This window comes from Euleptes europaea, chromosome 6 (genome assembly GCF_029931775.1).
Source record: "Euleptes europaea isolate rEulEur1 chromosome 6, rEulEur1.hap1, whole genome shotgun sequence".
NCBI lineage: Eukaryota > Metazoa > Chordata > Lepidosauria > Squamata > Sphaerodactylidae > Euleptes > Euleptes europaea.
Window position 1 is genome coordinate 87,799,197 of NC_079317.1, and position 13,532 is coordinate 87,812,728.

At 44.9% G+C, this 13,532-nt stretch overlaps 1 protein-coding gene across 1 annotated transcript; it reads left to right on the top strand.

The window, feature by feature from the left end:
* Nucleotides 1-302: 302 nt before the first annotated feature.
* On the top strand, nt 303-11,634 carry C6H11orf58 (chromosome 6 C11orf58 homolog). The gene is made up of 5 exons (XM_056851458.1): nt 303-385; nt 3,397-3,480; nt 6,809-6,869; nt 9,691-9,800; nt 11,257-11,634. The coding sequence occupies exons 1-5, from the start codon at nt 320-322 to the stop codon at nt 11,470-11,472; spliced, it is 537 nt and encodes a 178-aa protein (XP_056707436.1). The 5' UTR covers nt 303-319; the 3' UTR covers nt 11,473-11,634.
* Nucleotides 11,635-13,532: the final 1,898 nt, after the last annotated feature.

Here is a 13,532-nt window from a genome sequence, read left to right on the forward strand (position 1 = left end):
CAGTATATAATTCAGCAACCGACAATACAGTCCATTTTATTTTTAATCCCTTCGCCCGCCACCGGTGTCGTTTTTTCAGGGTCTTTTGGGACTTAAGAGATTCTCTCCCCCCCCCCCCATCGGAAGTGGTTTGGGGGAAAAGGGACGCCTCCGAGCAGAACTACAACTCCCAGAAGCGCCGGGGCCGGAAGCCACGAGGGCGGCCACCTGACCCCGCCGCCGCCCTCTCGCGCATGCGCGGCGTGCAGCGGCCGCCCTTTCGAGCAGGGCGGCAGGGCGAGCGGCCCGCGGTGGGATCCTGGCGGCCTCGCGCAGGGAGATGAGCGCCGCCAAGGAGTCGCCGCCGGAGCCCGGCCGCGGAGTGAAGCGAGCGGCCTCCCCTGACGTGAGTGTCGGCTCGAGGGGGGCCTGGGCCCTGCCCTGGGCGGGCGGGCGGGCGGGCGGGGAGCTGCGCCGCGGCTGGGCTGGTGGAGGCCTTAAGGGCGGGGGAGGGGAGGCGACTGCGGGGGGGGGGCCTCGCATGGTGCCTGCAAGCTAAAACGGCTCGTTCGCGCCTGCTGCTGTAATTCCGGGGCTTTTTCTTTCCCCAGGAGGAACTGCCTTGTTACAGTCCACTAGACAGCTCTGCCTAGCGTGTGGGCAAGTTTATCTTACCTAGAATCCTAGAGTTGGAAGGGACCACCAGGGTCATCTGGTCCACACACCCCCCCCCCCCGCACAATGCAGGAAACTCACAACTACCTCCCCCACACACCCCCAGTGACCCCTACGCCATGCCCAGAATCCTAGAGTTGGAAGGGACCAACAGAGTCAACTAGTCCAACCCCCCCCTGCACAATGCAAGAAACTCACAACTACCTCCCCCGCACACCCCCAGTGACTCCTACTCCATGCCCAGAATCCTAGAGTTGGAAGGGACCACCAGGGCCATCTAGCCCAACCCCCCTGCACAATGCAGGAAACTCACAACTACCTCTCACACACACACCCAGTGACCCCTATGCCATGCCCAGAATCATAGAGTTGGAAGGGACCACCAGGGTCATTGTCCCAACCCCCCTGCACAATGCAGGAAACTCACAACTACCTCCCACACACACACCCCGTGACCCCTACTCCATGCCCAGAATCCTTGAGTTGGAAGGGACCACCAGGGTCATCTGGTCCAACCCCCCCCCCCCCCCGCACAATGCAGGAAATTCACAACCACCTCCACCACACACCCCGTGACCCCTACTCCATGCCCAGAATCCTAGAGTTGGAAGGGACCACTATGGCCATCTACCCAACCCCCCTGCACAATGCAGGAAACTCACAACTACCTCCCACACACACACACCCAGTGACCCCTATGCCATGCCCAGAATCATAGAGTTGGAAGGGACCACCAGGGTCATTGTCCCAACCCCCCTGCACAATGCAGGAAACTCACAACTACCTCCCACACACACACCCCGTGACCCCTACTCCATGCCCAGAATCCTAGAGTTGGAAGGGACCACCAGGGTCATCTGGTCCAACCCCCCCCCCCCCGCACAATGCAGGAAATTCACAACCACCTCCCCCACACACCCCGTGACCCCTACTCCATGCCCAGAATCCTAGAGTTGGAAGGGACCACCAGGGTCATCTGGTCCAACCCCCCCCCCCCGCACAATGCAGGAAATTCACAACCACCTCCCCCACACACCCCGTGACCCCTACTCCATGCCCAGAATCCTAGAGTTGGAAGGGACCACTATGGCCATCTACCCAACCCCCCTGCACAATGCAGGAAACTCACAACTACCTCCCACACACACACCAGGTGGCCCCTACGCCATGCCCAGAATCCTATAGGTGGAAGGGACCACCAGGGTCATCTAGTCCAACGCCCCCTGCACAATGCAGGAAACTCACAATTCACCTCTTGGCAGGAGAGTACTTGGGAGCAGGGCTTTGGGGTGAGCTCTTGGGCAGCTTGGCCTATGGAGGTCGTTGCAAGGCTTGAAAAGGGCCTATGAAGTGGGGAAAGTGTGAACTAGGGCATGCTGACTGGGGCTCCAATTTTCGTTGTTGCAGGGCCCAGGCACATAGGAAGTAGTTTGTGCCGCTTCCAACCAGGCTGGACCAAATGCAGAGAAGTTTAGTATCATAAGGGGCTGTGGCTCAGTGGTAGAGCATCTGCTTGGCATGCAGAAGGTCCCAGGTTCAATCTCCAGTTAAAAGGACTAGGCAAGTAGGTGATGTGGAAGACCTCTGCCTGAGACCCTGGAGAGCCGCTGTCAGTCTGAGTAGACAATACTGACTTTGATGGACCAAGTGTCTGATTCTGTATAAGGCAGCTTCATGTGTGTGTTCAAGGGCTCTGATTTGCATATTATGGAAACGCTGTAATGTAATTATAGCTGGGTAGCTGGTTGTTGTGGGAATGCACTACCTATTTGTTCATTTGTTTTGTTTATGTGTATATGCTTGAATGTGAAAATGTACCTGTCTACTTTAATATTTAATGCTTAGATGTCTGTGGGCTGATACCCAAAGAACTCTGCTGCACACTAATACAGGATGTTAAATAGAAGCACAAGAAAGATCGAAACAAACCCTTTATAGAGGCTGAATAGAAGGGAGTGATTCTGTTGTCATTGTGATATACTTGCAAGTTACTTCTGATTATCCAGATATGTCTAATAGTCTCCATTTTTAAGTTTATCATGAAGGATTTGTATAACTGATCAATTAGTAAAATCGCATCTGTCTTAAGTTGAATTTCGCTTAATAATCCTATTTCTAGAAAATACTGGGATCTCGCCTCCCAAGAAGCTGGCTTTTGCGGTCCTGAAGCTACCACAGCTACTGACCTCTTCAACAGATCTAAGTGGAATTTCAGCTGCTTCATATTTTATGGAGTTACATGACACACCACTGACAGTATGCATATTTTGTCCATAGTCACCTGCATTTTACCATGCAGGCTGTAAATATGTTTACAAACAGACCTGTAGATGTGGGATACTCGCTTGTGAGCTATGTTTAGTAAGCCAGTGTGTGGTATTCTGCAATATCTTAAGCAGCCTTAGTCTCACTGTTCACACTTCTTAAAGGTGACCCCCGTGGTCAGAAAAGTATTGTTCCTTCTTCTGTTTCTGACATGTTTGGCAGCATCATTTTGCAGGGCAGCAGAAGGGAAGAGTGAAGGAGCTAGTCTCTTTTGTGAAGCTGCTACAGGCCATTGCAAATGTCCGTGGAAAGCTGTTGCTGTGTGTGCAGCAGCTTTGTTGCCTGAAGTTAATGACTGTAGTCTTAAACACGCATAATAAAAGTTGTATGATGGTGCATCTTGTTTTAAAAATCTGTAGTAATTTAATGTAAGATGGGGTTTACCTAATGTAACCAGGACTGTCTTCTATCTTGCAGCTTGGATCTAGCAGCTGGGAGGCAGCTGACTTGGGTAATGAAGAAAGAAAGCAAAAGTTCTTGAGACTTATGGGTGCTGGGAAGGTGAGGCTTTACCTTGTACTTAAGCAATTAAGTGGTGGTTCTGCTCTTTCTTGACTGGTCGATTCCAGGAGGTGGTGGCTGGGGGACTGCTGCTTGTCCCCATGGTATTTATGCTGTGGGGGTCCCATAAGGTCCCCTATGCTGTTTAACATCTACACAAGAGATCATCCAGGGGTTTGGAGTAAGGTGCCTTGAACTGCAGATGATACCCAACTCCACTTCTCCTTAACGGCTGAGTTAAGGTGGATTTTTGGAAATCCTGAACAGGTCCCCGGAGAAGGTAATGGGGTGGATGAGGGTCAGTAAACCCAAACTCAGTCCTTGCAAGACTATGGTGCTGCTGGTGAATGATAAAGCTGCTTGAGGACTAAGGAGTCAGGCTGTCCTGAAGGGGCTTGCAGTTGGAGGCCCAGATCTCTTCTGACAGTTGGAGGCCCAGATCTCCTCTGTGGCATGTAGTGCTTTTTATCAGCTTTGGCTAATACACTAACTATGGCTGTTCCTCAAAGTGTGACCTGCCCATGGTGATCCAGGTTAAATTACTGTAACGTGCTCTTTGTGGGGCTGCCTTTGAAAATGGCCTGGAAATTTTAGCTTATCCAAAATGCATCAGCCAGGCTATTGTCAGTGGTAGGATACAGAGATCAACCACCCCAGCGCTGAAAGATCTGCACTGGCTGCATCTAAATGGCATAGGGATGGGTTACTTGAAGGACCATATTGTCTATCTCTCCAATTCAGATATGGCTCACAAGCCCTTCTCCCTGTGCCTCCACCTTCAGAAGTGAGGTAGGTAGCAACCAGAGACAGGGCCTTTTCAGTAGGGCACCTTGCTTGTGGAATGGCATTTCCCTTGAGGCACACCTGGTGCTTACGTTGCTTTCTTTTAGGTGCCGGATAAAACGTTTCTGTTCACCCAGGCTTTAAATTAAGGTGTCAATCTTTTAACACTATCTTACTCTAAATTTATTTTAAGCTGTCATTGGCCGGTTGGGCGGGGGGCTGGGTTTTTAATGCTGGGTTTTAATTACCATCTTTTAATGTTTTTATTCTGAGCTGACCCTAGAAGCTAAAATGACTAAACTGAGGCTATCGTATTTTGGTCACATTATGAGAAGGCAAGAGTCACTAGAAAAGACAGTCATGCTAGGAAAAGTTGAGGGCAGCAGGAAAAGAGGAAGACCCAACAAGAGATGGATTGACTCTATCAAGGAAGCCGCAGCCCCCAGTTTGCAAGACCTGAGCAAGGCTGTCAAAGATATGACATTTTGGAGGACATTGATTCATAGGGTCGCCATGAGTCAGAAGCGACTTGACGGCACTTAACACACACACACACACAATGTTTTTATTATATTGGGAGCAGGTTTGTGGATAGGCGGCATTAATTTTTTCTAAATAAAATCATAAATTGAAATTACAAAATGATGATCTCAGAGAATTCTAGAGGGGTAGCCATGTTAGTCTGTAGCGGCAAAATAAAACAAGCATCCAGCTGGACTTTAGACATTAACAGGATTTGTCCCAGCATAAACGTTTGTAAGTCGGGCATCTGATAATGTGAATTTTTAATGCATGAAAACTGATGCTGGAATAAATGATGTTAGTCTCTAAGGGGCCACTGAATTCCTCTCATGGTGAAAAGGAGGGGTGGGGAGGAGAAGAGGCCCAGTCCTGCAGAGGTGTCTGTACTTTAGACCATCTGTTATTTAGAATTAAAATTTGAAATATGGTAGTTCTGAAATTTATAGCTGGGAGTGTAAATTCTGCTAGTGGCCTCATGTCCCAGCTCACAGACCATCTTTAGGATCACATATTACATAGTGGGTATTTTCACCCATTGCAATCACATTCCTAAGTGTGTGCATTGAAAGCAAAATGACTGAAAACTGTGTACTGATATTTCTAAAGCAGCTTCATTTTAACTATTTGCTCCAGTGCAAAATGGGCGGGGGGAATCCAAATACAGTGTGTCTTGCCACCCTCGTTCTTCCTTCTGTGCCTTTTGCTTTCTAGCACACCAGCATCTTCACAGGTTGACAGTAAATGTGCACAGTAAACATTTTTGTTTTGTTAGCACTGAGGTCAAGCAAATGGTTACCCACTCCTGTAGTAGAATATATTTTATGGTCTTTAAAGTGCCACAGGGGTCTTGTTTTTGATTTACTGCATGAGGTTAGCATTATTATACCTCTGGTATTTTAAGTGAATTGGGTCTCGAAAACAGTCTCTGAATTTTATCTTTATCTGATGGAGACATAATGGGTCTTGTGATTCACCAGTTGTTACACCATCTTAGTAGTAGGATTTTGATGTCAGTGCAAAGACAGAGACACCTATGGCTGCTGCGTGGTAGAAAAAATAGTTGCCCTGTGACACGCTCTTGTACTGTTCAACATTTTTGTTGAGACAGTTTTTATTCTAATGGGGGAAATTAGCAGCTGAATCAAAGACTAAGCTTTTGAATGCAGATTTGAATAAGCCTGAATGCATTGTAACAACAACAAACAGAATTTTGAAGAGAGTTGCTGTATACAATATCTGTATAATTGGGTAGTATAAAATTCTACAGGATAGGCGGTTACAGCTTTCTTTTCCATTTTTCTCTGCATGAATTAATGACATTCCTGGAATAGGAATAAGTTTTGATAAAAACAGAAAAGGTGGTTCTAAAACAATTATTAAGAAATGTTCTGTGACTATTTAGAGTAGTGGTCGGCTAGCATGAAACTAGCTTTCCACTGGATTTCTGTGTTTGAATTTTTGATGTAAGCTGTCAGTAAAAAGGTAAAGGTAGTCCCCTGTGCAAGCACCGGGTCATTCCTGACCCATGGGGTGACGTCACATCCCAATGTTTACTAGGCAAACTATGTTTACGGGGTGGTTTGCTGGTGCCTTCCCCAGTCATCTACACTTTACCCCCAGCAAGCTGGGTACTCGTTTCACCGACCTCGGAAGGATGGAAGGCTGAGTCAGCCTTGAAACCAACTTCTGTCGGGATCGAACTCAGTTCCTGAGCAGAGCTTTTCACTGCAGTACTGCAGCTTACCACTCTGCGCCACAGGGCTCTTAAGCTGTCAGTAAACAATTTGGAAAAAGATAAAAGTGCAAAATTAAACAAGCTGCTTGCTATCTTTCCCAAAATGAATCTGGCCTTTTCAGCATTTAGTTCCAGTTTACAAATGTCACATATAATTAAATCTGGGTACAGGAACATCAATGTTAAATTCAATTTATTGTTGGTGTTCCAAAGTAGCTTTGGACAGTAGCTGCCACTGAGAGCGGCCTAATATTTAAGAGCACCTTAATCACTCGTGTTTTCTTTTAGAAAGAACATACTGGCCGTCTTGTTATTGGAGACCACAGATCAACTTCTCATTTCAGAACAGGTCAGTCTAACATACAATATCTAATGAAAGTAAAGTTTAAATACCTTTAATGAATTGTAGCTGAGTTTTTGGGGTCCCACTTTGGTGACTGAATAGTGATTTCTCAAGGCTAACCAGTAAGTATCACAGATTCAGGATGTGAAATGGGATTCATCGCACTCAAAGCCGCCTTGCAAGTTGCTAAATCGAGCTCCCCGATCTTGGTGATCCTGTGGTTCCTTTTTTAATTCGGAGATGTGGTAGAGTGCGGCCAGTCACACAATGGCTGTCCTGGGGGCTGGGGCCAGTCGCATAATGCTTGAAGGTCCCAAGGCAAGTATCCTCCTGAGATGGAGATAGCTGTATTCCAAATGGGTGCTCCTTGCAGTCACAAAAGGGATGCCCTCCTGGCCAGTGAGGTAGAAAAACTTGCTGTTTGCTCTGAGGAAGGAGGGCACCAGAAAGCTCATGTTGGGATCACTGCCCTAAACTATATTGGCCCTGCACCATGGATGTGAACAGAAGCATGTTTACTTCGGCAAGGTGTGCAGCACTTCCTTCTGCCGTGCTGGTACGGAGATTCAAAAAGATCCCTTACTCAGAAAGATTATGTTTATGCTCGATGGGGGAGGTGGAAACTACAGAGCACATGCTTCTGAGATGTCCATATTACAAGGAAGCCGGATCAAAATATCTCCAGCCAGTGTTAGTTGGGCTTCTGGATGAATCTGATGGGGCTAAACTGGAATATCTGTTGTCTGATAGAAACCACTGGGTATCCAGACAAGTAGCCAAATTCTGTCTAGGGATAAGTAAGACACGGGGAAACGATATTCAAGCTGATGCAGAGTTTAAATCTATTTGATTAGCTCCAATGTTCATGCAGCTATTTTGTTGTTGTATTGAACTGTTGTTGTTTTAATGATGTTTTAACTTTGTAATACTGGTCAAGGACCGCAATAAATTAAATTACAGAAGCATGAATCGTTGGCTTTTACAGACATCTAAGGGGGACATGATAGAGGTCTATAAAATTATGCATAAAATTATGCATGGTTTGGAGAGAGTGGACAAGGAGTTTTTCTCCCTCTCCCATAATACTAGAATGCGAGGTCATCTGTTGAAACTGGAGGGTGACAGATTCAAAACAGATAAAAAGAAGTATTTCTTCACACAACGCATAGTTAAATTGTGGAACTCCCTGCCCCAGGATGTGGCGATGGCTGCCAACTTGGAAGGCTTTAAGAGCGGAGTGGACATATTCATGGAAGAAAGGGGTATTCATGGCTATTAGTTAAAATGGATACTAGTCATGCTGCATACCTATTCTCTCTAGTATCAGAGGAGCATGCCTATTATATAAGGTGCTGTGGAACACAGGCAGGATGGTGCTGCTCCAGTTGTCCTGTTTGTGGCTTTGTAGAGGCACCTGGTTGGCCACTGTGTGAACAGACTGCTGGACTTGATGGACCTTGGTCTGATCTAGCAGGGCCTTTCTTATGTTCTTCTCTACATTTCCCTGGAGGAAAGAAGGATTACCCAAAACATCTCAACATCAGGCCTCAATGAGAAATTTATCTCACCAGCCCTATTCCATTGTTACAAACAGAAATAAAATTATCACCAGAATCTTTGTGTGTGAAAAAAATATATTCCTGAAGGACTAAATTGGTGCAGATGTATGAAGAGGACTTCCAGCCTTTCTCTAGCCCACCACTATTTAAACTGAGGCACAGGACCAAATCTTTGAACATTTACAATTAAAAAATAATAAGCATGGGTCATAAGTTTATTCTTAAGTGATGCCTACTGATGATAAATGATAGAGAAAATATAACTGTAGTTACTAAAATTTAGTTAACTTTTTCATCCTGTGGTGGGAGGCAAGGTTTTATCATGTTTCCATTTTTCATCCAGCTATCTTCATGGAGCTTTGGCTCCCTTTTCCAGCTGATGAAGAGGAGAGAGAGCCATTTTCTCCCTCCGCTCCCAGATACAGTGGTTCTTTAATTTTTCCCATTGTAGTATACCACTTCTACTTTTTGGAAATCACCACAGAACTACTAGTTTCTTTGTGCCCCCTTTAAAAAATAGGGGGCGCAGACTTGAAGAGCACTGATTTACATTCCAGTTGCTGTTCTCTCGGCTAGGCAGAGTCCCAGCTGTAATCTTGGCAAGAAAACTTGTTCTACAGTCTTTGTCCTAGTGGGCTCATTTTAGGCTAGTCTCTGAGCACAGGCAGAATACAAATTAAACTTTTGCCCTCAAAACTGTGAACTTCATGCAGTTGACCTGTGAGTTGAGGTCTTAATTCACCTGTTTAATGAAATGACCCAAGATAGAGATAGTATGTGCCTTATTTTCACTTGTTCCCTGACGCATCCGATCCCATCCCAATCATGCTTGTTGCACCAACATATTCTGACATTTGTTTTTGGATGAAATTTTAGACTTGTCATAGAATAAGCTTCATTGTGAGCTGAATAAATTATTGCTTGCTTGAGGTTTCATTCACACCCTTTCCCTTGATTCATCATCATTTCTCATTGCTGGGAACGAAGCCCTCCTTACAAGGTTTTCAAGGCTTGTAGTCAACTCCTTCAAGCCATCCCGTCAGTTGGTCTAACACACATTGGATCTTTAGGTACTAACAAGTTAAGATGATTCACATGGAAGTGTTCCTAACCCAAAAAAAGCCTTTATTACGCTCCTGCTTTTGTGCTGTAATTAGATGTTGATTACCATCTTTGTTGCTGTGGCTTTTTTTTGCTAATGCAATAAAGACATGATGATGATGATGATTACCATCCAGTCAAATTAATAAATGTGTATGAACATATAGGGGAAGAAGACAAGAAAATGAATGATGAGCTCGAGACTCAGTTCCAGCAGAGCATGGAAGGCACCATGTCAGGAAGGAACCGGCGGCATTGTGGACTTGGCTTCAGTGAGGTAAGATATTTGAATGGAAGTAAGGAGCCACGGATTCGTGTTTCCCCAGGCCAGAGTTTATATTGGTAACATACCAGTATAATAATTCTCTACGATCAATACTAGTTACTCCAGCCAAGGAACTATTTTTTTTATTTACTTCACTTTTATATGGATTTCTCCTGCGTGGTATAATGGTTAAGAGCGGTGGTTTGGAGTGGTGGACTCTAATCTGGAGAACCAGGTTTGATTCCCCACTCCTCCACATGAGCAGCAGAGGCTAATCTGGTGAACTGGATGGGTTTCCTCACTCCTACTCATGAAGCCAGCTGGGTGACCTTGGGCTAGCCACTGCTCTCTTAGAGCTCTCTCAGCCCCATCTACCTCACAGGGTGCCTGTTGTGGGGAGGGGAAGGGAAGGTGATTGTAAGACGGGTAAGTGGTGGAGAAAGTTGGCAAATAAAAAATAATTCTTCTTCCCAGTGGGGACCTAAAGTGGCTTACATAATTCTCCATTTTATCCTTGGAACACCCCCTGTAAGGTGGGTTAGGCTAAGAGTGTGACCGGCCCAGGTTCACCCAACAAGCTTCCATGGCAGAAGAAGGATTCACGCTTGCACCTCTCAGGTCCCAGTCACTAATCACCACAGAATACTGGCTCTCCATTTTCATGGTGCCAATTCCACTTTGTACACGTTTTCCCATGCAGTTCCTTAGTGCAGATTAGGGCTGTGCAAAAACAAAATTCGTTAAATGTTGGGTTCGGGTTTATTGGGCCTGATTTTTTTCGGGACACCTGATATAAGCTGAATACCCATACCAGTAAATATGGGCATTTGGCTTATTTCCGGGTTTCCCGAAAAAAATCGGCCCGGGGTGTGTGTGTTTCTTTGAGGTAGAGCCCCCAAATTCACAGTGTAGCTCGAAGGGACTGTTCTTGCACAAACCCCAAAGTTTGGTGAAGATTGGGTCGGGGTCCGATTTTATGGTGTTCGGAAGGGCTCGCCCCCCCTCCATTGACAGTCATTCTCCCCCCAGGAGAATTTTAAATGTACTGACTGTCTCAGACTTGTCAGTAATGGCTGCCATCTGCTTTTTCCCTCCCTCATGATCCATTACAAAGTTGCTGTTCATTATGGGAAATTGAGTTTTCTCACACTCATAATGGCTGCTTCCTTAAGAACTCAATTTCCCATAATGAACAACAACCTTGCAATCCACCATGAGGGAGGAAGCAGACTGGCAGCCATTGCTGACAACGTCTGAAATGGCTAATTTCGGGTTTATTTTCGGTTCGGGTTTATCAATATGCAAACACACACTGCAGATTTGTCGACTCATTTAAAAATGGCTTTATATTAATTCTGCCTGCTGTCGAGGTTATACTGAAGCATCCATTTTCCTGTGATTAAAGAAAACTGTTTGCAGAATGCAAGGAAGTTCTGCTTGCTTTCTTTAATTTGAATCTTCATTTTAGCTGGATGAAGATAAAGAACAACAGGAGGATTCAAGAGATTCCCTGGAGCCTGAAAGCTCGGAGGACTCTGAAAGTGAATCTGAATCTGAGGAGGAGGAAGATGCTGCAGAAGAGCAGCCATCCGCTGAGAAGCACAGCAACACTGAGAATCCCCAAACAAGGAAGGATGCAAAAAGCAACTACAAAATGATGTTTGTTAAATCCAGTGGTACATAGCTACAGATCCAATCAGCCTTTAAGTACAGTAAGCCTTATGGTTACAGTGCAAAGTGTTGGACTGCTTACGGCACAGACCTTTCTATTATGGTTTTAGTAAGTCCCTTTTAGAAAAAAGAGTAGACTTTGCTTTCCCACCGTCATGAAATATTTTTATCGGCATGACTGTATCAAATTTGTTTCGTAAGTATCAAAAGAGGGGGAAGAAGGGCGAAATGTAGTTCTCATCCTGCTTTTACATTATTCTTCTGTCTCCCTCCTTATTCCATGATGGCTGTTGGAACGTTTCTTACGCTTGTTAAAAATGATTTATCTAAATGTCTTCAACTGTGATTTATTTTTCAAAGCAGCATTCTGTTTGGGTTTTGAATGATGTGCAATTATTAAAAAGTGAGAATTGGTGCTCCTTTGTCTTGCTCATAGCTGTAATGGAACATTTGAGGATCTGCCCTGCATTAGATTCTGCTGTCGTAGAATTGTGGTATCCAAGCTAGGGCCGTATGTATAAGGAGTTGCCTGCAAATAAGGACTGGGCTATCCATGATGTGAGGGGAGTTGCCGTCTTAGGCGTTCATCAGTGAATGTGTTTTGATACTGTACAGTTTAAGTCAGAAGAAAACTAAATTGAAAAGGTGGTAGCCAATGGCCGTAACAATAAATGTAAATGTAAAAGGTGGTATTGGTGAATCTTGAGAGTACAGGACAAAGAAAAATGTAGGTACTGTGCATGAATTTGCTTTAAAGAGGAATCACCATTCTGATTTAGGCTGGCCCAGCCTTTCCTGAATTCATTGGCCGTGAAGCAAAACAGCTACACTTTCAGTCCTGTTGATTTCAGAGACATGTATCTTTATTAGGTATGTTAAGTTCAGTACAAAAAGTGCTGTCAGTATTTTTATAAATTTAGTTCCGTTTAGTCCCACAGCATTGGAAAAATTTTGCTTGGAATGGAAGGCTTTTTTGGCAGTTGTCTTGCCAGGATGTTTACGTACTTCACACAATTCCATCTGGGAATAAGGCTAAATTCCATAGTATTTATTAGCTCAATACAACACTAGTTGACATGAACATCACTTTGCTCTGTATAAAATAGTTTGTATAGCTGTATGACTCGTCATTGCTGGTTGTCTCAGGCCAACCATCCATCTTCGGTGGTGGATCAGTTGTACCCAGAAATGTATGTAGTTAGAGGACTTTGTCATAAACATAGTGTCTGTTTCAGCCCTAATTCCTCCTGCTAATACATACATGTCTGTAGGTTGGATTCAGCCATCCGCAGACACAAGAATTGTGGATCTTTCATGCTTTCCCCTCCCTATTGGCCATTTCTGAGAGTTCATTCCTGGGGTTGTGGGGACCTATGTGTATTAATAGCCACACAAATCGGGAGGCTGCAGTGGGAAAGGAAATTAAATCGTCTTTTTTGCCTCTTCCATTAGCATAGCTTGTGTCAGTTATGTGCATTTTCTGGGGAAATTTGAATTGGCAAAATTTCTGATTCTAATTTAATTAAAAATTTTAATGTTGGCAACAGAAGGCAAATGCACAAGCGATAGTGCTTCTCCATTCTCCATATGCCACATCTGATTGACTTTCAGCAGGACACCTCTGACAACTATAGATAAAAAGACTATATGGGGCAGACAATTTTCTAGAAAACCTGTTTTAGAGAAATTTCTGCCCCACATTGCTGAGCTCTGCTGACAGAGAGAACAGTGTGATTTTTGTCCCCTTCCCCTTACTCAATCTGGGCTCCTGATCCATGGGGCTAAGAGTCCATGTGGGTCCCGCAATTTGAGGAATGAAGCTTCTTGGAGTTGGAAATGGCTTCTGGGAGAAGGCTAATGCAAGAAAGATCTGTGACCATCTGTTGATGTATTTATATTTCAGCTTTTCGTGCAAGGGTAGTAAGCTTAAACTTCAACAGACCTGAGTAACACTAGGGAAAAGTGTTCTCCCAAGTAAAGCCCAGGAAGATTTGAGAATCTATTACCCTTTTTTTCTAGACCTCCAGAGGAAAAAAAATCACCACTGAGCAGATAGCATTCCCTGTGTATTGG